General features: G+C 37.7%; 1 protein-coding gene across 2 annotated transcripts in view; it reads left to right on the forward strand.

Moving 5' to 3' along the window:
- COG3 (component of oligomeric golgi complex 3) overlaps window positions 1–21,038 on the forward strand; it is a 56,265-nt gene that overhangs the window by 19,227 nt on the left and 16,000 nt on the right. For both annotated transcript variants that reach the window (XM_075918998.2, XM_075918999.2), the window contains 12 exons: window positions 271–345; window positions 480–572; window positions 855–980; window positions 3,565–3,645; window positions 4,493–4,536; window positions 5,103–5,229; window positions 5,688–5,779; window positions 9,110–9,249; window positions 10,543–10,703; window positions 15,879–15,984; window positions 17,456–17,580; window positions 19,491–19,580. In XM_075918998.2, coding sequence (XP_075775113.2) covers window positions 271–345; window positions 480–572; window positions 855–980; window positions 3,565–3,645; window positions 4,493–4,536; window positions 5,103–5,229; window positions 5,688–5,779; window positions 9,110–9,249; window positions 10,543–10,703; window positions 15,879–15,984; window positions 17,456–17,580; window positions 19,491–19,580 — 1,260 coding nt within the window. The remainder of the gene's footprint in view (window positions 1–270; window positions 346–479; window positions 573–854; window positions 981–3,564; window positions 3,646–4,492; window positions 4,537–5,102; window positions 5,230–5,687; window positions 5,780–9,109; window positions 9,250–10,542; window positions 10,704–15,878; window positions 15,985–17,455; window positions 17,581–19,490; window positions 19,581–21,038) is intronic.

The raw sequence follows: 21,038 nt of genomic DNA on the forward strand, positions 1-21,038 counted from the left end.
CATATAATAGTTTTACTACTTGGAAAGATTCTATGGCTCTTTCAGAATACTGCAAGACTCTTAGATTGTGTGTCTGTAAAGACAATAACTTGAGAACAGCATTTAGTGGTAACATTGCTTCCTCTAATTCAGCGTTTAGAACATAACAAAATTTCTGACTTTTATTAAGCTGTTATTTAGGAAAATCTGATCTAATTTTTTAACATATGACTTGAAACCTGAATTTCTCTTCAAGTTATTTATAGTCTTCTGTTTGCTCTGTTTGAACAGTCAGAACTCGTTGACCTGGCTGAAAATATCCAACAGAAACTCTCTTATTTTAATGAACTAGAAAACATTAACACAGTAAGTGTTGTTTTGTTTCTTGTAATCTTATAAAGTCATTTAGGCTATTATAATCCCCTCATTTCTGTGACCAAAACTAGTTATTTCTGATGTGTTCTTATTTTTTTCTGACTGATGTATTTTGTTTTTTAAAGAAATTGAATTCCCCCACATTGTCTGTGAATAGTGAAGGATTCATACCTATGCTGGCTAAGCTTGATGATTGTATTACATATATTTCATCGCATGTGAGTAACTTAATATGTATTTTTAATTAAATCTTATTGACAGATAAATATGCTGGTTATTTTGAATTTTTATAAATGTGTGTGTTTTTACAAATAAAAAGGCAAGCATAGCACTTGCTGCTGCTTAAATGTACGCTGATCAGGTCTATTTTAGTCCGCTTATAATTAAACCTGCAACAGTTAGCTTGCCTTGTATAGATTTTACCTATTGTTCTCTTAAAAGTATTTTTTCATGCCTATCGTTACTGCCACATTTAAAATGCTTTTCTTTGTTCTTCACAGCCTAATTTTAAAGATTATCCTGTGTATTTGGTTAAGTTTAAACAGTGTCTTTCTAAAGCTATGCACCTAATGAAAACATACACTGTGAACACACTTCAGAACCTCACAAGCCAGTTGATAAAAAGGGTAAGTTGAGTAAGCAGATACTGACTTGATTAGTCTGATGTATTTGCAATAACCCCAGACAAAAACAAAAAGCCCTGCAGCTTTTTTAATATTAATTTGACTGATCTTAACACTGTTGCATTAGACAAGGGTTGTTTGGTGGAATAGCACATTTAAATATTTTCTTCTGATTAGTTTGTAGCATACATTAGTTTGCACTGCAGGACTTGACAGGTACAAGTGGTCTAAGGGATGTATTGTTGTTAGGCAATAAAGATGGATTTTCAAAGGAACAAAGGGGAATTAGGTGACCAGCTTGCACCTACTTTCAATGGGAATTGAACACCTTGCTATTCTTTATGGTTCTGCAAATCTACCCTCAAAATCAGAGAAGGAAGGTTATATATTTGACCTTATATCTTTGGATGAAATGTGGTGAGAATAAATCATTCCTGAGAGGGTTTTGTAGCATGATTCAGAAGACTTGAGTGGCAGAGGAATGAGCCTGTTTCCCTTCTCAGAACTTGAATTTTACTTGAAGGTTAGCCATTCATACATATGTTGCAGGAGGCAGGAGGGTAAAGAAGAGTTAGAGGTAGGGATACTTTTTGTTCTTTCCAAGTCACAGGCTGAATGTTGCTACACTCTTGATCTCCACCCTCTTGTGGGGAATGGCCTAGGAGGAAGGTGATCCTGGTGACTTAATTATCCAGAGAGAATTAAAAAACAACAGGCTCTTTTTCTGTTACTACAGCTGTTGCAAGCTCTTGTTCTTCATTGAACTGAGCCATGGAGAGCAAGGCAAATGCCTGAGACCCTGGCTGACCTGTCCAGATTTGCTTGGTAGGGAGCTGAACTTTAACTCAGCCATGATAGAAATTAGATTTCCATTAGGGATGTAAAAGGTTAACTGGTGGCCCAGGCTGGAGCAGGGTCTCTGTTTACTCCCTTCCATCCCCCACCAGCTCAACATGGGTAGGGCGGCTGTTCCAACGTGGTTGGGCCCATCATGCTGCAGGTTTAGCCCGGCCTGGGCAGAGCAGCTCACTGCTGGAGCAGCCCCTGCTTGCAGGATCCCGGTTAACCTGTTAAATATAACATTTAATGCAGGAGATTTTGCATAATCTAAAAATAAAAAAGGAGTCATATAAAAAGTGGAAACGAGGTCATATTACAACGGATGCATATAAGCAAACAACGCAAGTATGCAAGGGCCAGATTAGAAAGTTAGAGGCACAAAATGAGCTCAATTTAGCTAGACACACAAAGGATAACAGGAAGACATTCTATAAATATATTAGAAGCAGGAAGAAGACCAAAGACCCAGGCCCATTGCTCATTGAAGAGGTAGAAACAATAACAGGAAACTTGGAAATGGCAGAGGTGCTTAATGATTTCTTTGTTTCGGTCTTTACCAAGAAGTTTGATGATGAAGGAAACCTAACATAGTGAATGCTAGTGGAAATGTGGTAGGTTTAGAAGATTTAAAAAAAAAAGATAAACATTACTTAGAAAAATGAGGTGTCTGCAAGTCACCAGGGCCTGATGCAATGCATCCTAGAATATTTAAGGAAATGAGAGAGGAGGTATCTGAGCCTTTAGCTATCATCTTTGAAAAATCATGGAAGTAGGGAGAGATTCTAGAAGACCAGAAAGGGGAAAATATAGTGCCCTTCTATAAAAAGGGAAATAAGAACAATCCTGGAAACTACAGACCAGTCAGGTTAACTTCTGTACCAGGTAAGATAATGGAGCAAGTAATTAAGGAATTGATCTGCAAACATCTAGAAGATAATAAGGTGATAGGTAACAGCCATTATGGATTTGTAAATAACAAATCATGTCAAACCAATCCGATAGCTTTCTTTGATAGGATAACAAGTCTTCCGGACAAGGGAGAAGTGGTGAACGTGGTATATTTAGACTTTAGTAAGGCATTTGATACGGTCTCACATGACCTTATCAATAAACTATGGAAATACAACTTAGAAGGGGGTACTAAAAGGTGGGTGCATAACTGGCTGGATAACCATTCTCAGAGTAGTTATTAATGGTTCACAGTTATGCCAGAAGGTTATAAACAGGTGGGATTCCACAGAGGTCTGTTTTAGGACTGGTTCTGTTCAATATCTTCATCAACAATTTAGATGGCATAGAGAGTATGCTTATTAAATTTGCAGATGATACCATGCTGGGAGGGGGTTACAACTGCTTTGGAGGATAGATAGGGTCATAATTCAAAATGATCTGGACAAACTGGAGAAATGATCTGAGGTAAACAGAATGAAGTTTAGTAAGGACAAATGCAAAGTACTCCACTTAGGAAGGAACAATTCATTTCACACATACAGAATGGGAAGTGACTGTCTAGGAAAGAGTATTGCAGAAAGGGACCTAAGGGTCATAGTGGACCATAAGCTAAATATGAATTACAGTGTGACACCGTTGCAAAAAAAGCAAACATGATTCTAGGATGCATGAATAGGTGTGTTGTGAGCAAGACACAAGAAGTCATTCTTTTACTCTACTCTGTGCTCAAATGTCTCTACCAGTTAATATTATGAGCTAAATATGGGAGCATCTTATTTGTTCTTTCTCTTTTCAGGATCCTTCATCTGTGCCAAATTCTGATAATGCCTTCACACTATTTTATGTCAAATTCAGAGCTGCTGCTCCCAAAGTTAGAGTAAGTAGCTTTGATAATTAACAGGTGATTGTGAAATACTTAAAATTAGTTTTAAATTAATTATTAAAGCTAAAATGTGAACTGCAGTTTTTCTGTTTAAAGGATAATGTTCAGCTCTACCTTCCTAAGTTAGTTAGAAAATGATGCATTTCTTATTTACTAGATCATGATTAAATTTTTATCCATTATTTATATCAAGCTGCATTTGGATGGTAATTATAATTAAATTAAAAATACACATAAACTGCATTTTACAAAAGTTTTGTTATTAGTTAAATAAAATCACCTTTAAATGCACTGATACACAAGAAAAAGATAAATATCAAATCATGCTTTGCATTTAAAAATTGAATTATTAAACAAAGGAAATATCTGTAGTTGGTGAATTAATCTGACTTTCTGGACAGCATATCTTTCAAGATTTTAGAATTAATAGAGCTTAACCTCTCACCTCATTTTTGGTAGATTGGGAGAGGGAAACAAACATTTTTTTAAAATTCCTTGTATTTTCCTCAACTTTGAATGAATGAATGAAATATTGAAATAAACAAGTTGAATAAACCAAAATGATTAAAATACTTTCTGCATCTGCACAAGAATCTACTGCTGTGGCTTAAAGCAGGTTTAGCAATTTAAAAAATCCCATTTATTCCTGTGCTTAGCTGGTGATTGTCCACCAGTTTAGTGGTTCAGCTTTCTTTACAACTTGAACAACAAACTTATTGCTGTAATATATTTTTATTTAATAGATTTGAATAGGCTATCGCAATTTTGAGCCTTAATATAGGATGTCATAATTTCAAATGCTATTTTAAATAATGCGGTTTTATTTTCTTTTTCAATATAGACTCTTATTGAGCAAATAGAGCAAAGATCTGAGAAGATGCCAGAGTGAGTATAATGTAATAAATTTAATTTCAAGTGTTTGAGATTCTGGAAGCATGGACTACTTTACCTCTTTTTCAAAACAAAAGTATCTAAAGTCATTAGTTGTGGTTTATTTCCATCCCCCAAAAGCAGTATTTATTTAACTCAATATTTTAAGCTATCATGGAATAGGAATCTTGAGAGGTTATCAAGTCCAGTTCTCTTCATTCATGTCAGGACCAAGCACCTCCTAGCCCATCCCTGACAGGTGTTTGTCTAAGTTGATCTTAAAAATCTCCAATGACAGAGGCTCCACAACCTTCCTGGACAATTTTTCCAGTGCTTCACCACTCTGACAGGCAGTTTTTCCCTTAAACTTCCCTTGCTGCAATTTAAGCCCATGGCTTCTTGACCTGTCCTAGGTGAAGGAGAATAATTTTTCTTCCTCCTCCTTGTAGCAACCTTTTAGATACTTAAAAGCTGTTATCGTGACTTTGTAGCAGAAAAGTTAGAATACTGGCAATGGTGACCTGAAAATACAAATCCTTGTACACAGTTGTTTTGGTTCTTTTGTGTGTGTTTTTGGCTAGGTACCAGCAACTTCTGAATGAAATCCATCAATGTTATCTTGCTCAGCGGGAACACTTGCTAGGCCCTAGTATTACTAGTACTGTAACGGAATTAACCAATCAGAACAACAGAGATCATTGTGCTCTGGTAAGTATCTTAATGGTAGGAGTTTTTGCATGTTTTCAGATCTTCTTAACAAAACTCAAATTCCTTTCTAGATCCAATCACTCTTAGGTAAAATGGCAGATTTCCAGAAATTGAATAAGTGTAAAACTTTGTCCATTTTCTAGTAAAGTTTGTGTTTTTTTTTCTTGTAAAATATGTGTTGCTCCTCACAAAGTGCCACTGGCAAAAAGTGATGCTCTTCTACACTTGGTCTAGTGCATGCAGAAATAAAAAGTTTCCAAAAGAGCTTATTTGGCAAAATGTGTGCTAGAGTTCTAGTATCTTCTTTCCAGCATAATGGAATTTCAAAAAGCTGAGAGATCAAATTTCACTAAACTCCAATTCAATCTCGCCTGTAGCAGCAGTCACAAACATCCCTTTAATGTAAATTCAAGAAAGATACAATTTGTTAATTCTGTATCTGTATTTATTAAATGCAGGTACGAAGTGGCTGTTCCTTTATGGTCCATGTATGCCAGGATGAACACCAGCTTTACAATGAGTTTTTTACAAAACCAACACCAAAATTGGAGTAGGTGGTACATCTTTTTATTGCATACTATGTTTAATGTACTGTTGTACAGTAAGTATCATCAGAGGTCAGAGTAGGCAGTGTTGCGATGGCTTAAGTAGACTAATACTTCCTCCTAATGACTCTTGTTTCATGCTTGGAATCAGAGTTTTCATTGAAAATTAACTCTCTAGCTCTTATGTCTCTGAGGGTAATCTTAGAAACTTGAACCTAATGTAAATTGATGCAGATAGTTTGAAAGAGTTATGTTCTGGAAGCTGCTGTTCTGCTTTTTTCAGGTTTTTACACTGTACCTGTCGCTCAGGGTCTGTGCACCTTCTCATACAAAGTTTCTGGTTCCTCTCATTGAGGCACTAACACTGATATGTACCAATACCTATTTAAATGTCAACATTTACTAATTCATGGATAGTAAAAGCACATATGAAAGAGGGACATAGATATTCTGAAAATCTGCACGAGTGACAGCATGTAGGTGTTAAGAGTTGTCGGGGATGGAGCTTGAGGGAAATACTTCCACTTATATTTTCCAGTCTGCCACTTGAAGCCAAAACTAGAGGGGAGATGTAGAAAGCACTATTGAGGGGATAGTCAAGCTGCCTCTGAATTTCATTTAGGGTACTATACCCAAGGAGCCCTTTGGGGTTTAATTGGGGATTTATGCTCCAGGAATTAGGAGCCCAGATAAGGGATATAAGCAACTAGTCGACTATCCAATAAGTAAAAGCTTATTGGATAGTTGACTAGTCCCTTGACTAGTCCCTCCTTCCCCCTCCCCCACCTTGCTGCCTCTGATGGAGGCAGCAAGGGAGGGGAGTAGAAGCTGGTGCTGGGGGAGCCATCTTAAAAGCTGGTTCCCTCCAGCACCATCTCTGGGGAGGCAGGGAGTGACGGGGGGAGTGATTCCTGGCTCGCTCCTAGTTCCAGACACGCTTTTGCTTTTTAAATGTAATAAGAGCCTATAGGCTCTTACTACATTAAAAGGCTAAAGCGCAGCAGGGGAGACCCAATGTGAGCTGGGACAGCGGATTCCTGGCTCCCGCCAGATCTCCTCCTCCCCCCTGCTCACCAGCCTTTTACATGTATTAAGAACCAACAGGCTCTAAATACATTTAAAAGGCAGAGCTGCAGCAGGGTTAGCTCCCGGCCCAGGAGCTAACCCTGCTGCAGCTCCCTGCTTATTGACTAATTGACTAGTCAATGGAAAATCCATCAATTAGTTGATTTGTTGATTAAACTAAATTTAACATCCCTAGCTCAGGGATGTCCAAGGCCCATCAAGGAGGAGCCAAGTTCCGCACAGAACACAAAAATATTGTATTTTGAACATCTGCTGTATAATGAGTAGTTTTCACATCTTGAGTGGGCAGACCCAGGAAGAGTAGCACTATACCTGTTGCATTTGCCTTCAGTTCAACCCAAGGCATCATTGGGAATATGCATATATTGAATATTCAAATTAGGGACACTGCAATTAAGATGCTTACTCTTTTCTTTTATATCTTAACAGTTATTTGAGGATCACTTTGCATTAAGTTAGATACTTAGATCTGGTCCTACAGATTGGATTAAAAACTGAATTAGTTAAATCAGCACAAACTATAGTAGGGGTGTACATAATTCAAGATTTTTTTGTGCTGTATTTAGATAAGCCCTTAAGTTACATTTCAGAACTCAGACCAGCACTATACTTGCCCTGATGTTCCTTACACATTGTATAATTCTTAGGTAAATACTTGAATTAGTGGATGCCCAATAATCTATATTCAGGGATCTAATAAAAGTGGCTCTTTTTTCCAGAGTGCTAAATCTCTGTAAGTCACTGATTTGGATACCTGAATATGGGCTTGTGAATTTTACTTTAGGCACCCAGGCTTGATGTTTTTTGCTTGAGTACTTGTTGTTGGGGTTTTGTTTTGTTTTTTGTGGTGATATTTAGGGATGTTAAAATTAGATTAATCAACTCATCAAATAGTCGATGGAATTTCCATCGATTATTTGATTAGTTGGTAAGGGTGCTTCCACTTTGAAATGTAGCAAGAGCCGGTCTGGCTGTTGCTACGTTTCAAAGGCAGAAGTGACAGCTGTGTTCTGCCGTTGAAATGTATAAGAGCCCCAACAGAGAGTCCCCTGCTGACTCTGTGCTCCACATGTCATTTCAGTCTTTGAAATGCACAAGAGCCCCTATTGGGGCTCTTGTACGTTTCAAAGCGGAAGCAAGGCATGGAGGCCGGGGTCAGCGGGGACTCAGTCCCCCGCTGGCTCCAGGCTCCATGTAGCATTTCTGCTTTGAAGTGTTCAAGATCCCCAGCAGGGACTCTTGTACATTTCAAAGGTGGAATGCCATCACTGTGCCCCGCCCCGTCCCACGGAGCTGGAGCTGGGGGAACTGGCTTTTAAGCTGGCTCCCCCCAGCACTCCCTCTCTTACCCCCTTCTTGCTGCCTCTTTCTGATAGAGGCAGCAAGTGGGGGAACAGCAACTAGTCGACTAGTGTGTCGACTAGTTGATAAGCTTTTGCTTATCAGAGAGTTGATTAGATGCTTATACCCCTAGTGGTGTTTTAGTTTGGCTGCTAAAATTCCCCCCTTTTTCTCGGTTTTCATTTTTAGTTTGTCTTGGAAAGCAGTCGTGGTTGCTATTTTATATTTTGAGATTTTCTTCAGTTATTCAGTTTCTTTAGCAGTCTTCTGAAAAGAATTCAAGATTCCTGTTAATTCCTCCTAAAAAATCGTGGTTTATGTAGTTCAGGAGGGCTTTCATATTGGAATAAACTTGCAAATAAATGAAAGAAAATACTTCAACCTCTTGTTAATTTCTTTAATTCATGTTCCATTAATTAGCAGACATCATTTAAATGTTCAGATTTTCATAAACATGTTACTGTGACTTCACTGTGGAATCTAGGAGAAGCATATCTGAGAGAGTGAGACATCTCTTGTTATCATAGCAATCTATTATAGCAAAGGGAGCACTGAAAAATGACAATATAAACTTATTTTAGAATAAATTTTAGTATTTCTGAGTTTGCTGCAACAAAACATTCATTAAGCAGGGCTGAATTAGAATTGTGCGCTCAAAAGCTATACACAGATTCTAAGGAGACTGTTGTAAATTGGGTCTGAGATTCACTATTTTTAATGTAGAATTTTTTATAATTCTGTTATGAATGGTAACTTCATTTGGATTAAAATCAGGATACATTCTACTGACAACAGTTTATTGGTGCTGACGCACAGGAACTAGTCCTTTCCGCAACATGATCTTAGTGTAGTATTTTAGTATCCTGGAAACGTTTTTTATAATTTCATACATTTTATCTCCCTTCTAGTGAACTTTTGGAGAAATTGTGTGGCTCGTTATACGACGTCTTCAGACCATTGATTATCCATGTTATTCACTTAGAAACTTTGTCTGAACTCTGTGGGATTCTCAAAAATGAGATGCTTGAAGACCATGTACAGAACAATGGTAATACATAGGCGGAATCTGAGTGAATGTGGTGTTAATCCGTGTTAAAAACTACTAGACTTCACACGGGATAGAATGTAGATGTTTCATATGTGTCTGATGTGACAAATGATTATTTTAAATGAACGTTGTCCTTTTTTGTTACATTTGGTAAAAAATAGTTCAAAACATTTCTTTATTGAAATGATATACAAGGGGTATTCTAGACATTCTTGCTACATTTCGATTTTACTGGGATGCCTTGATCCTGCAAATGCTTATGTATGTGTATAACTTGACATCAATACGATTAGCTGAGAGAGTAAATGGAATTGCTCAGGTGAATTGATTTGTACACTTGTGGAGCATGGAATCAGTGCCATATAGAGCACAATTTAAGGAACAGTGTATATCATACTTCGTCAGGGATTCAGAGTTTTTGAAAGGTTTTACTGTTAGTGCAGGAACCAGGGTTGGCAATTTCCTAGGAAGGGGAAAACAACTAATTCAGGGTGCAGTGCTGATATATTTCACTTCAGTTTAAAAATGGGAAAAATAATTGTCGTTTTCCAGCAAGTATAAATCAAATCTTTTCAAACGTTGGGTACTTCCATTAAGAATTGAGCAGTAGGTTCGGTTTAAGCACAACATCAAAGTTGTTTTTCTGCTGTAGATTGCCTGGACCTGGGTTGTTAGTCTGCAACTCTGCATACTCCTGATTGCTTGATGCTTCAAGCAACTCTACATTATTGTTGTTTTCGTATAATTGAATGTTTTTTACTTTTGTATAAGTTTTACCCTTTAAATATGGATCTGATGTTTTGACTCAAGTTACTTCTGCTTGGGTCATTAAGAAGAGACGTGTTTTATTGGGATACATAGGCCAAATACATGTAGCTCTTTGTCCTGCAGTGTGACCACCTTGTAATACTGTACTATGTATATAAAAAAACTAATGTAGGTAGGTAGGCAAAATCTTCATTTGGACATCTTCAAAAGAATAAGCATACTGAAACTATTATACTGCATGATATGTTGTCATAGTCCCAGTTTTCATAAGGGCAGATTTTAGTGTGCGACAACTGATGTGACTGGCCCCACATCACAGAGCAAGTCAGCAGTAGTAACTGCAGTTAACAGCTCAAGAATTCATGGTTTGTTACAAATCACTCGGTGTGCATCTTTTTCTAATGTTGGTGCCTGTCATTCTTCGCAGCAAGTAAACTATTTTGTGACAGTGTAAAATTCAAAATTCTTTTTAAACATTACTATTCTAGATATAATTTACAAATAATTGCATTATTCTTTTGTCAGCGGCACAACTAAGTGCATTCGCTGCTGGTGTTCAGCAAATGTTGGAGGATGTACAAGAACGTCTTGTCTATAGGACACATATCTACATTCAGACAGACATCATAGGTTACAAGCCTGCTCCTGGTGATCTTGCATATCCAGATAAATTGGAAATGATGGAGGTATGATATCGGCTTTCTTGATTTGTTTTCCTAGTTTACACATTGTATGCAATTATATAGTGAAGAACATGGAAAACAGGACTTTTCTGTTTTATGCATATTTAAAAGCATTGGCGACCAACAGGATGGCATCATTGATTAAACTTTGGTCCTGAAATCAGATCGTATAATACATCTTAGATCAAGTTAAGTGAATCCGGCCACATGTTAGTGTGCATTGTTGTGGTGCTTCCAACTTTCTCCTCTTTAAACAATTCTCGGGGTTTCTTTATTTCAATGTTCTTGATTTTTGTGGGGTTTTTGTCAATGGAAAGTTGTAGTTAAATTACAGAACTGAAGGAGAAACTCGTTGGATAGACATTGTTGGCTGATGTTTTTTTGTTTTCAAAGTTTCTGGTATGATACTGATTTTAAAAAAGGCTTCAAAGGTGAAATTGTGAGGTCAATATTAGTTTCCAATAACTCTTTTGAGTAGCTCCTGTCACTAGCTATTCAGAGCAGCTATTCCCAGCTCCCTGCAGGGTAAATTCTTACTATTTACTCTGGTCCTTCTAGAAAGAATAAAAACCATTATTTATAATTTAAATTAGTATAATTCATACAAAATCTCAGAGAAGTGTCTCACCATGTTGTCAAAGAATGAGTTAAAACATCTTTTGGATATGCAGAAAACTGAACGTAATGCATAATTTTAGGCATATTAAAACAGATATTTCATTAAAGGTTAAGGTTAGGGTTAGTAAAAAGAGTGCTGATGCTAATTTTCCAATTTTGCAATGAGAGCTCAGAATGGAGAAAGATTTGACTGAGTCTTGCCTTACTTAGCCATTGTGTTTGTAAGATTGTAACTTTTAGTCCATTTTATTTTCTAACTGACCTAAGGGCACAGATGGCATAGTCATATTTACTGCTATGGAAACATCCTCAGAGGCAGTTCTTTTTGTAACTACTAGGCTGTCACATACTATTATAAATTTAAGTTTTACAGATATTGCCTTGGGCAGGAGAAATCAATTTAGTATAACTATAACTATATATATAAAAGCTTCAGAGGGGTAGCCAAGTTAGTCTGTTACAGGAAAAACTTAAAAAACAACAAATAGTCTGGTAGCACTTTAAAAACTAACAAAACATGTATATGTTTTTACAACTCTGTCCTTGAAAGCTTTATGAGAAGTGTCTTTTTTTAATGCCCTATCAGTGTTCCTATAGTCTTGAATGTTTTCTCATCTTAGGGATGTAAAATTCCATTTAATTGGTTAATCAGTTAAACAATGTTGAATAGGTTAACCAATTAAAGGGAGGTCTATGGGGGTTACTGTGATGTTGTTACAAAATGTAACTCTCATTCTGAGGTGTATTAAAATAAATGTCGTATGTAAGACATGAGAGGTGCTTGTTCTGCTCTATTTGGCACTGTTGAGGCCTCAGCTGGAATATGCTGTCCAATTTTGGGTATCACACTTGAAGAAAAATGTGGACAATTTAGAGATTTCTGAGGAGAGCAACAAGAATGATACAAGTTTTTAAAAGACTAATCTATAAGGAAAGGTTAAAAAACTGGCAGTGTTCAGTCTTGAAAAGAGAAGACTAAGGTAGCTGGTAAGTCTTTAGATATGACTGTTAAGCAAGGACTGTGATCAGTTGTTCTTCATGTCCCCTGAAAGTAGGACAAGAAGTAATAGGCTTAATCTGCATCAAAGGAGAATTAGGTTAGATATTAGGAAAATCTTTCTATCTATAAGGATAGTTAAGCACTGGAACAGGTTATGAAGGGAGGTTTTAGCATCCCTGTCATTAGAAGTTTTTAAGAACAAGTTAGGCACGGGAAGGTCGAGGTATATACTTGACCCTGTCTCAGTGCAGGGGGTAGATTTCTCAAGGTCCCTTTCTGCCCTACATCTGTGATTCTGTGGTTCTTTTCAGACCATGTGAAAGATGGATTCCCCATATCTCAGCTCTTGCAGTCTATTCAATGTAATTGTTGGCCTCTATTTTAAGATCATAGCAAAACCCAGAACAGTGAACAACAGCAATTATCTTTCAGTCTTCATATAATACATTGTTAAGTCAAAGTTGCTCCATTTGCCCAACTCATTTATGAATAGATTTTTACTCTCCATGTTGTTGGTGTTTTTCACATTTAAAAAGTATAAAGAATATTTGCAGCACATGAATATATTCATGTATTTTGGCCCAACAATAACAATTCTAGCAACTTTGTTTAATGAAACCACTCTCCTATCAAAATTGCTTTACATTTACTATCGTTGTTTTGACATTTCTTTGGATATTTTTTACACACTGGAGATGCTATTTTTTTAAATCCATGGTGTCCAACACATTAATCGCTAGCCACATGTGTCTGTTCAGCCAGTTGAGTGTGGCTAGTTTGCTATAGCAGTAGCTACTATGGTGGCTACTGCTTCAGAACTGGTTGGACACCACAGTTTTAAATCATGGAGAAATGACTTGAAATGTGATCCTGCTGTAGCAAATAACCTCTTTACTGGATAGATCTGTTATGTGTTTGTATGTAATTATAGTTACTAAAATAAATATATATAATATAAATATAAATATACAGTAAACTTCGGATAATCTGGCACCTTTAGGACCCAGGGGGTGCCGGATTATCAGCTATGCCAGAGTACCGGAAGGGGAACTGTGAGGGGCCTGCGGTGGGGTGGGGTGGGGTGGGGGGGTCGGCGGGGAACTGCGCAGCGTGGGAGAGGGCGGCGCTGGGGGACCAACCCGGCAGCACCCCAGCTGCTCTGCCCCCGGCTTCCCCAAGTCTGCCGCTGGTCAATTTCAGCAGTGGCTGACTTGGAGAAGCCGGGGACAGAGCAGCTCCAATGTCCGGATGGCCGGAGCACTTCTGGGTTCCGGTTGGTGCCGGACTATCAGGAGCGCTGGACCACTGGATGCCGGACAGCTGGAGTTTTACTGTATTTGCCCTTTATTTCTGGCCTAACAAAGATAACACAGCTAGTAAAGTGAGCCCAATATCTGTCCCTTCTAGCTCATCAAAAGAATTTTTTATTTGAGATCCAATAGTTAACACTTGTGCAAATCAATTAAAGGCAATAAGATTACGGTGGGAGGAGGAGAGTCACTGAGCCAATGATTAGAAGCCATAGTACCACACAGGTGCAATAAAGAGTCTAAACCAGTGGTGTGCAACCTGCAGTCTTGAGAGCTGCATGCAGCCCATCAGGCTCACGAAATATTTTGTATACTGTTGCCCAGTGCAGGGTTGCCAGATTCTGCTGGTTTCCATCTGTGGCTTTTTCCTGCCAGTATTACAAAAGTGACACGCATTTAAAGCAAGGGTACATGAAGTGAAGTGCATGCTGATTGCACACAACATTGAATGTAAGAGTCGTGTGTTTCCTATGCATCCAGTCAAAGTACTGCTAAGGTACAGTCGGCACACCCCACAAATTCTAGATATGAAAGTGTAGTTAGCAAAACTGAATAAGGAAAGTGTAAAAGGAAAAGTTATATACTTGTTCCCATAACATAAGATCTAGGGGTCACCAAATGAACAAGTAGCAGGTTTAAAACAAACAAAAGGAAGTATTTCTTCATGCAGCCAGGGCCGGACTGAGGCATGGGCGAGCCGGGCAGCTGCCTGGTGCGCCAACCGATGGGTGGCGCCTGATGGCAGCTGTAAGGGGCTTTTGGCGTCCCTTATAGCTGCCATCAGGCACCGTGCACCCGGCTCCCGCAGCGCTGGCCCGCCTGCATCCCCGCGGCGCCGGCCAGCAACGCCCTTCCTCCCACGGCCGCGGGACCCTACATGGCCCAGCGCATGTGCCAGCAGCGACGGCTGGGCCGAACTGAGCCGCGCTTGCACCGTGCGTCCCGGGGGTGGGCCTGTGCACCATAGGGGGGCGGGGCCCGCTCCCCACGGGTGGGCCCGCACATGCGCTGTGCGCCCAAGGGCAGTACCGCGTGCCTGTACCTGGGGTGCCAGAATACCTCGGGCCAGCCCTGCATGCAGCACACAGTCAACCTGTGAAACTCCTTGTCAGAGGATGTTGTGAAGACCAGGACTCAGAACAAGGTTTTAAAAAGAACTAGAGAAGTTCAGGAAGGTAAGGTCCATCAATATCGGCCACTGTTGGAAGACTGACCCAGTATGGCCATTCTTATATTACCCTATTCTGGGTAACCATCTTGGTTACAACAGACTTGTGGCCCACTGAGATGAAGGAAGGCCACTCATGCAGCCCGCTCGCTAGTCTAGGTTATCCATCGCTATCCTAAGCTGACCTACAGAACCTTGATTATTGATGGTAATGTGTGAGAAGAAACAAATACAGCTTGACTCTGAGTCCAAGTTTAGTTTGCAGGTCTGGCAGACAACTTGAGTCAGATAATCTTTGAAACCTCACTGAGATGTTTCATTAGTCACTTGTTTTGAGAAGAACCATTTAGTGGGAAGCTTCTGGATTTTATCTCAGTATTAAACATTTCTCTGTTCCTGTATCAACTGTGGTGCTGGGTTGGGAAATGGTTTTCCCCTCTTGGTAGAATTTTCAAGATTTTGGAAAAAAAAATCTCCTCTCAAATCAAGACAAAAAGTCAGTCTCAATTTTTCACTAATTCAAAAAGTGCTTTTTTATTTGAATCAGTCAGAACAGTTAGATTTTGACCCTTTTTTAAAAATGTTAACTTACATTTTGTTATGAAAAATAGTTTAGACATGCAAAAGAACTTTTTTGCTTAGAAAGTATTGAAATGATACATTTTGACAACCTTGGTCTCTGTTTTAAGGTTACGGCTAAACTCAGCACAGTAAAGAGTGGCAAAAAAAAATCTTGCAGTCTTCAGATAATATACTCCTATATCAAAATGACTCAATTGTCAATGACTCTCTGAATTTTCAATTTTTTTTCCACAATGGAAAATTCAGAAATCATCCCTTTCCCACAAAAAGTTTAGGTTTTGATTAATTGGTATTTTCTGACCCAAAAAGCCCACTTTTGTTGAAAATATTCCTGACCAACTCCAGTTAGGACAGCAACATTTGTTCAGTTATCTGGTTTTGCCATGAAATTCCATGTGCACATTAGTACAACTATTTTCTACATTGTAAACATAAAGTACAGATTATTCTTTAAAAAAATCTGTGTAATGTAATAGTTGCATTGCATATCTTCCCTGCAGCAAATTGCACAAAGTTTAAAAGATGAACAGAAGAAATTGCCTTCTGATACTTCATTTTCAGATGTGCGGCTAGAAGATCCAGAGTCCTGCAACCTAATTAAATCTGGTATGCTTGGGAATATATTTTGTATTATCAAACAAAGTGATAAAATAGACATGATGGATGTTAAGCTAAGCAAACAATGAGATAATTATATTTGCCTTAATAAAAAAATATTTTAAAGTATCCGGAGAACTTTGGAAAGAGAATTTTCATTTAAACTTTAAAAAATTGTCTTTACAAAAAAATCAGGAACTGAATTTTCAATGTGTTTATTGCCTGCCTCAATCCCATAATGTTAGTGGTTGTGGCATGTCTGTATTACATTTATTCACTGAAATACTTCTGTTGTCAAGTGGCTTGACATCTAGAATCATTTCCTATAAAGTAAATAAAGAGTTGAGTTCACAGGAGAACAGTTTTTATATAATTCTGACATGTGTTACGTTAGTGCTTCGGAAGTTGTAGTTCAAGTATGTCTTCCTATTTAAAACAAGAGTCAGTCAGTGATTGCATCCTTTTACTGTTTTTCTCCACTAATTTTATAACCCTAGTTATGAGAATCTATGCATTTTTAAAACCCCCTTTTGGGATTCACATTTTTATAAATTTATAAAGGTAATTCATTCCATGAAATTTGATCCTGTTAACATCAGGAATTCTTTCTTTTCTTAAAATGTGTCTGTAATCCCTGGAGGACTTTTCCCTCCTCCATTTTACAGTTTACTCACTAACATTCTGCTTCCCAGTAATATCTTCCTAGCTTTGACAGTTGTCTTCACTATTCCTATTGTGGACATACCAGTCTGGCACACCAGAGACCCAGATTAGAACCAGCTAGAATATACAAGTCTAGACTTGAACAAATGGTAGGAACTCCACAATTTGAACTATAGGGTTGGAAGTGTCCTTGAGAGGTCATCTACTCCAGTCCTCTGCATTCATGGCAGGACCAAGTACTGCCTAGGGCAGGCCATCCCTGACAGGTGTTTGTCTAACTTGCTCTTAAAAATCTCCAGTGATGGAGATTCCACAACATGCCTAGATAATTGATTCCAGTGCTTAACCACCCTGACAGGAAGATTTTGCTAATGTCCAACCTATACCTCCCAGTCTCAGGTCACAGACCGTACATGATGGCCTGAAAAGTGAATGCAGTAGCAAAATTATTTTCAAATTTCTTTTAGAAATGGTTTTAATTTGGGAGGACTGGCTTGTGTTTTGTCTTTCTGACAAACCACTTGTCCCCTCCCTGTCAATACATTTTCAGAGTGTATTTACCAATTCAAGATGAATATCCAGTACATTTCCAAGATGAATTCAAAACCTATATAACTGCTGGTATACTGTGTACATGAATATATTGGAAGCCAGGTCTCTTCCCTCTGAGGAGGTTTAAAACAGAGTAATTTTGTAATGTGTAACATTCTTAGGAGGTCAACATTAAATAAAGTTCACTATATACTGTTTTCAGATGGGAGGGAAGAGTTATACCATTATACCTTTTTTAAATGTGTTTTCTCTACCTTTTAAATAGGTACAGCAGAATCTCTTCATCCCAGACCACAGGCTATGATTTCACCAGCAGATCTACATGGAATGTGGTATCCCACAGTCAGAAGGACTCTAGTGTGTCTCTCTAAACTGTACAGATGTATAGATGTATGCACAAACTTCATCTCTTCTTGTAACTTGATATAGTATCTTAAATTAAAGAGTATACTATAAATTCTAAATATTTTTTCTAAAATAACTGGAAAATGTTGGCCTTGATGTTTGTTTTGGTACCAGTTGCTTTTTTTTGCTGATCTCTTAATAGAAAGCATGAAGATTGCAAATTCTTCAATGACAAATGGTTTTGTACATGTAAATTTAGAACTGAAGTACCAAATTAGGTCCAAAAATTACACTTGCCATCTTACTAAGATTTTTCAAAAGGTAATGTTAAAATTATGTACTCCACAGACCCTCCCTTCAAATAAAAATCTGTAGCTCATTCACAAATTATGGGATTGATGTAGAAATTATTAGGTAAAATTCTGTGGCCTGAGAGATGCATGTCATCAGACTAGGTGATCATAATGGTCCATTCTGGCCTTAAATTTGATAGTTCCCCTAGACAGTGTTTTAAATCTTTTGCATCACATTTTTAATAATGTAGTTTTTTTCAATTGTACTTTTTAACAAATGTTTGTAAAACAAAAGGGCTGTTTAAAGTATATGAAAGTATATACTACAGTATATCTGTGTAAAAGATCTAATAAAAACAGATACAATAAACCCCTTGTTCATAGAAGATTCAAGAAATAGATATTCACATAACCTACTCTTAAACAGAAAGTTCCATAATTGTAATTTAACATAACCACAAAAAGGCTGGTATATCTCTGAGAAACCCAGTGAACACATGCCTTTCTGCTATAGGTTAATTTCTCTTTGAATAATAGAAGACACGGCAAAGGGACACTTTAACACTTTTGAAGAAATCCTTATTTGAGAGGTGTAATTTGTGAAACTAATATTGGAGGTTTTAAAGGAAATATGGAGTAAAATATTAAATTTTTAAATTAATTAATGCTTTGTTGTCATCTCAGTAAAAATAGAAAAGTACTTTCTTTAATGGTCTTCGGTGTTTTTGATTGGACCCCACTGTTTGAAAAAAGGAAATGGCAATGTGGAATTATCTACGTGGCCCAAGTATAAGACAATATGTCTATGAAGAAGCAGGGATCATTGATCAGCAAACAACCTTTTAAAAATCTGATGCTTTCCATTTACTCTAGAGTATTGATAGCCCTGACTATGCTACAAATACAAAAGTGTTTTTGTTACCAGTTTTTGTGACATGCTCATTTGACTGTTTACAGAAAACACAGTGGAGCCAAAATTGCACAATTTTTTCCCACAACAGTGTGCCCTATGTGTCTGTATTTTACTTTGTATCAAAGTATTCTGAGAGAACTTTCCTATATTGTCTAAGCCAGGGTAGAATGCATGGACGTATGCATACAGAATGGCACCACCAGCACGTGGAACAATGCAGTATGAGATATTTTGCTACCCAAGAGAGCTGAGAAACGAGGACTTGTCAGACTGGTTTACCAGCAGAATCAGGTGGTGACATCTACACTGCAAAAATAGTATGCTGAATAGTTACACTATATAGGCAAGTCCTATTCCAGGCTCCTGGCTAGGGCAAAACACTGTTTAAGTGCCATGGCTACTAATAGAGTGTTAACTATGAGGTGCATGAACCATATTCAGAGCAATCATTATCACTAACTGGTTACAAAGGCAGTTCAAATTTGTAGTATAGACAAGGGGTTCCTTATTTTAGTTGCTTAACTGTGTATCTGTAACCAATCTGTTTACTTGTTAAGAAAATAATTTGTATCAGTTCCCGTACATTTTACTGAATGGAAAATGTGCTTCCTGCTAATGTGACTCCAAACCTGGACACTTATGTGCTTAACTTCATGCATCATAAGCGGTCCCATTCACTTCAGGAGTCACTGTCCTGTATGTTCGTCAAACAATATAGCATGTTTACAATAATTTTTTCCTCCCTCCAGAGGGCAGTGTTCCAAGGATTATCACAAGAGGCTTTATCTGCCTGTATTCACTCATTGCTGGTTGCTGCGGATTCAATTACCAAAAATAAGGTCAGGCAAATTATCTTTCTAGAACGTAGTAGTGTTTATTTGGTATGATGCTTTCATATATAATGAAGACCGTTAAAGAGATGTCCAGAATTCTGTTGAAATCTCATCACAACATATTGTCTGTCCCAAGAGATCTGTGAGAATTGTTTGAGTTCCATTGAGAGACAAGATGTGGTAAAGCAGAGATAATGATGCATATGTAAATCATGCTAAATTTAAGAATCCTAGATATAAAGGTGATAGGCTAGTATAACTTGTTTGACTCAGCCAGGCGAAGTGGGATTCTGCCAGTTATCTCTGCATCTAATTTTTGTGTGGCCTACTTCTGTTTTACTGGAATTGCTTGTGTTTTACTGAGTACTAAGTTCCCTGCTAGGGAGAGTTCATAAAACAGTTCCTTGCAAATTATGGTCTGTACAATCAAAGGAGGTGCTCTTATCTATTATTCCTGATTAGGCATACCCACAGTGTCCCATTACACTGCATGCTTAATTCGAAATAAGCTATTCCGGAATAGTTATTTCAAAATAGAGCATCTACACTACAGGGAAGCCTCTGAATTAGTCCTAGGCAGGCTTCCCTAATGTGGACGAGCTATCTTGATTTGGAGCCCCAGGAGACACTGGGGTGGAATAAATTAGAATGGCCCTGGTGAGGAGCTATTTTGACATATAAGGAGTGGAGCATCCACATGCACTCTCTTCCGAAAGCGCTTTTTCGGAAGAGTCATTATTCCTTGTGGAATGAGGTTTACCAATGGAAAAAACCCTCCATTATTTCGATTTTTCTTTGAAATAATGCAATTGCTGTGTGGACGCTAGTATTGTTTTTCCAGAATAATGGTGCAGTGTAGATGCACCCTTAAAATGGCCCTGGTGAGAAGATATTTTGAAAGAGCAGCAGTGGAGTGTCCACACTTCAGCTATTTTGAAATAGCTATTTCAGAAGAGGAGTTATTCCTTGTGGAATGAGGTTTACAGAAATCAGAACAAGCTGCCCATTATTTCAGTATCATTTGAAATAACGGAATTGCTGTGTAGATGCTTGCATTGTCATTTTGGAATAATGCTAGTTATTCCAAAATAACGGTGTAGTGTAGACATACTCTGTCAGTTTAGTTGATGTTTTATATGATAAAAATATTTGAAACCTTTTTGAAATGTCATTGAAAATGTTTTAATATAAATATTTTTCTTCTGTTTATTGAACAGAAACATTGCAGTGTTGTACCAGTTCATAAAAGTCAGAAAGATAAATTGCTACAAACAAAAATAAAATTTTGAGGCTTATGTTAATAGAACAAACATAGAGGATTTTATAAATGGCAAAAGTATTTAGAGTGTACGTGTGTGTTTATATATATAAAAAGTCTCTTTCGTTTCAGTTACTTAAGTTGGTTGTAATTGCACAGAATTGGTATTGTTTTGAAGTATATATACTTTTTTGTTGAGTGTGATT

The sequence above is a fragment of the Pelodiscus sinensis genome, chromosome 1, assembly GCF_052426305.1.
Source record: "Pelodiscus sinensis isolate ZL-2025 chromosome 1, ASM5242630v1, whole genome shotgun sequence".
Classification (NCBI taxonomy): domain Eukaryota; kingdom Metazoa; phylum Chordata; order Testudines; family Trionychidae; genus Pelodiscus; species Pelodiscus sinensis.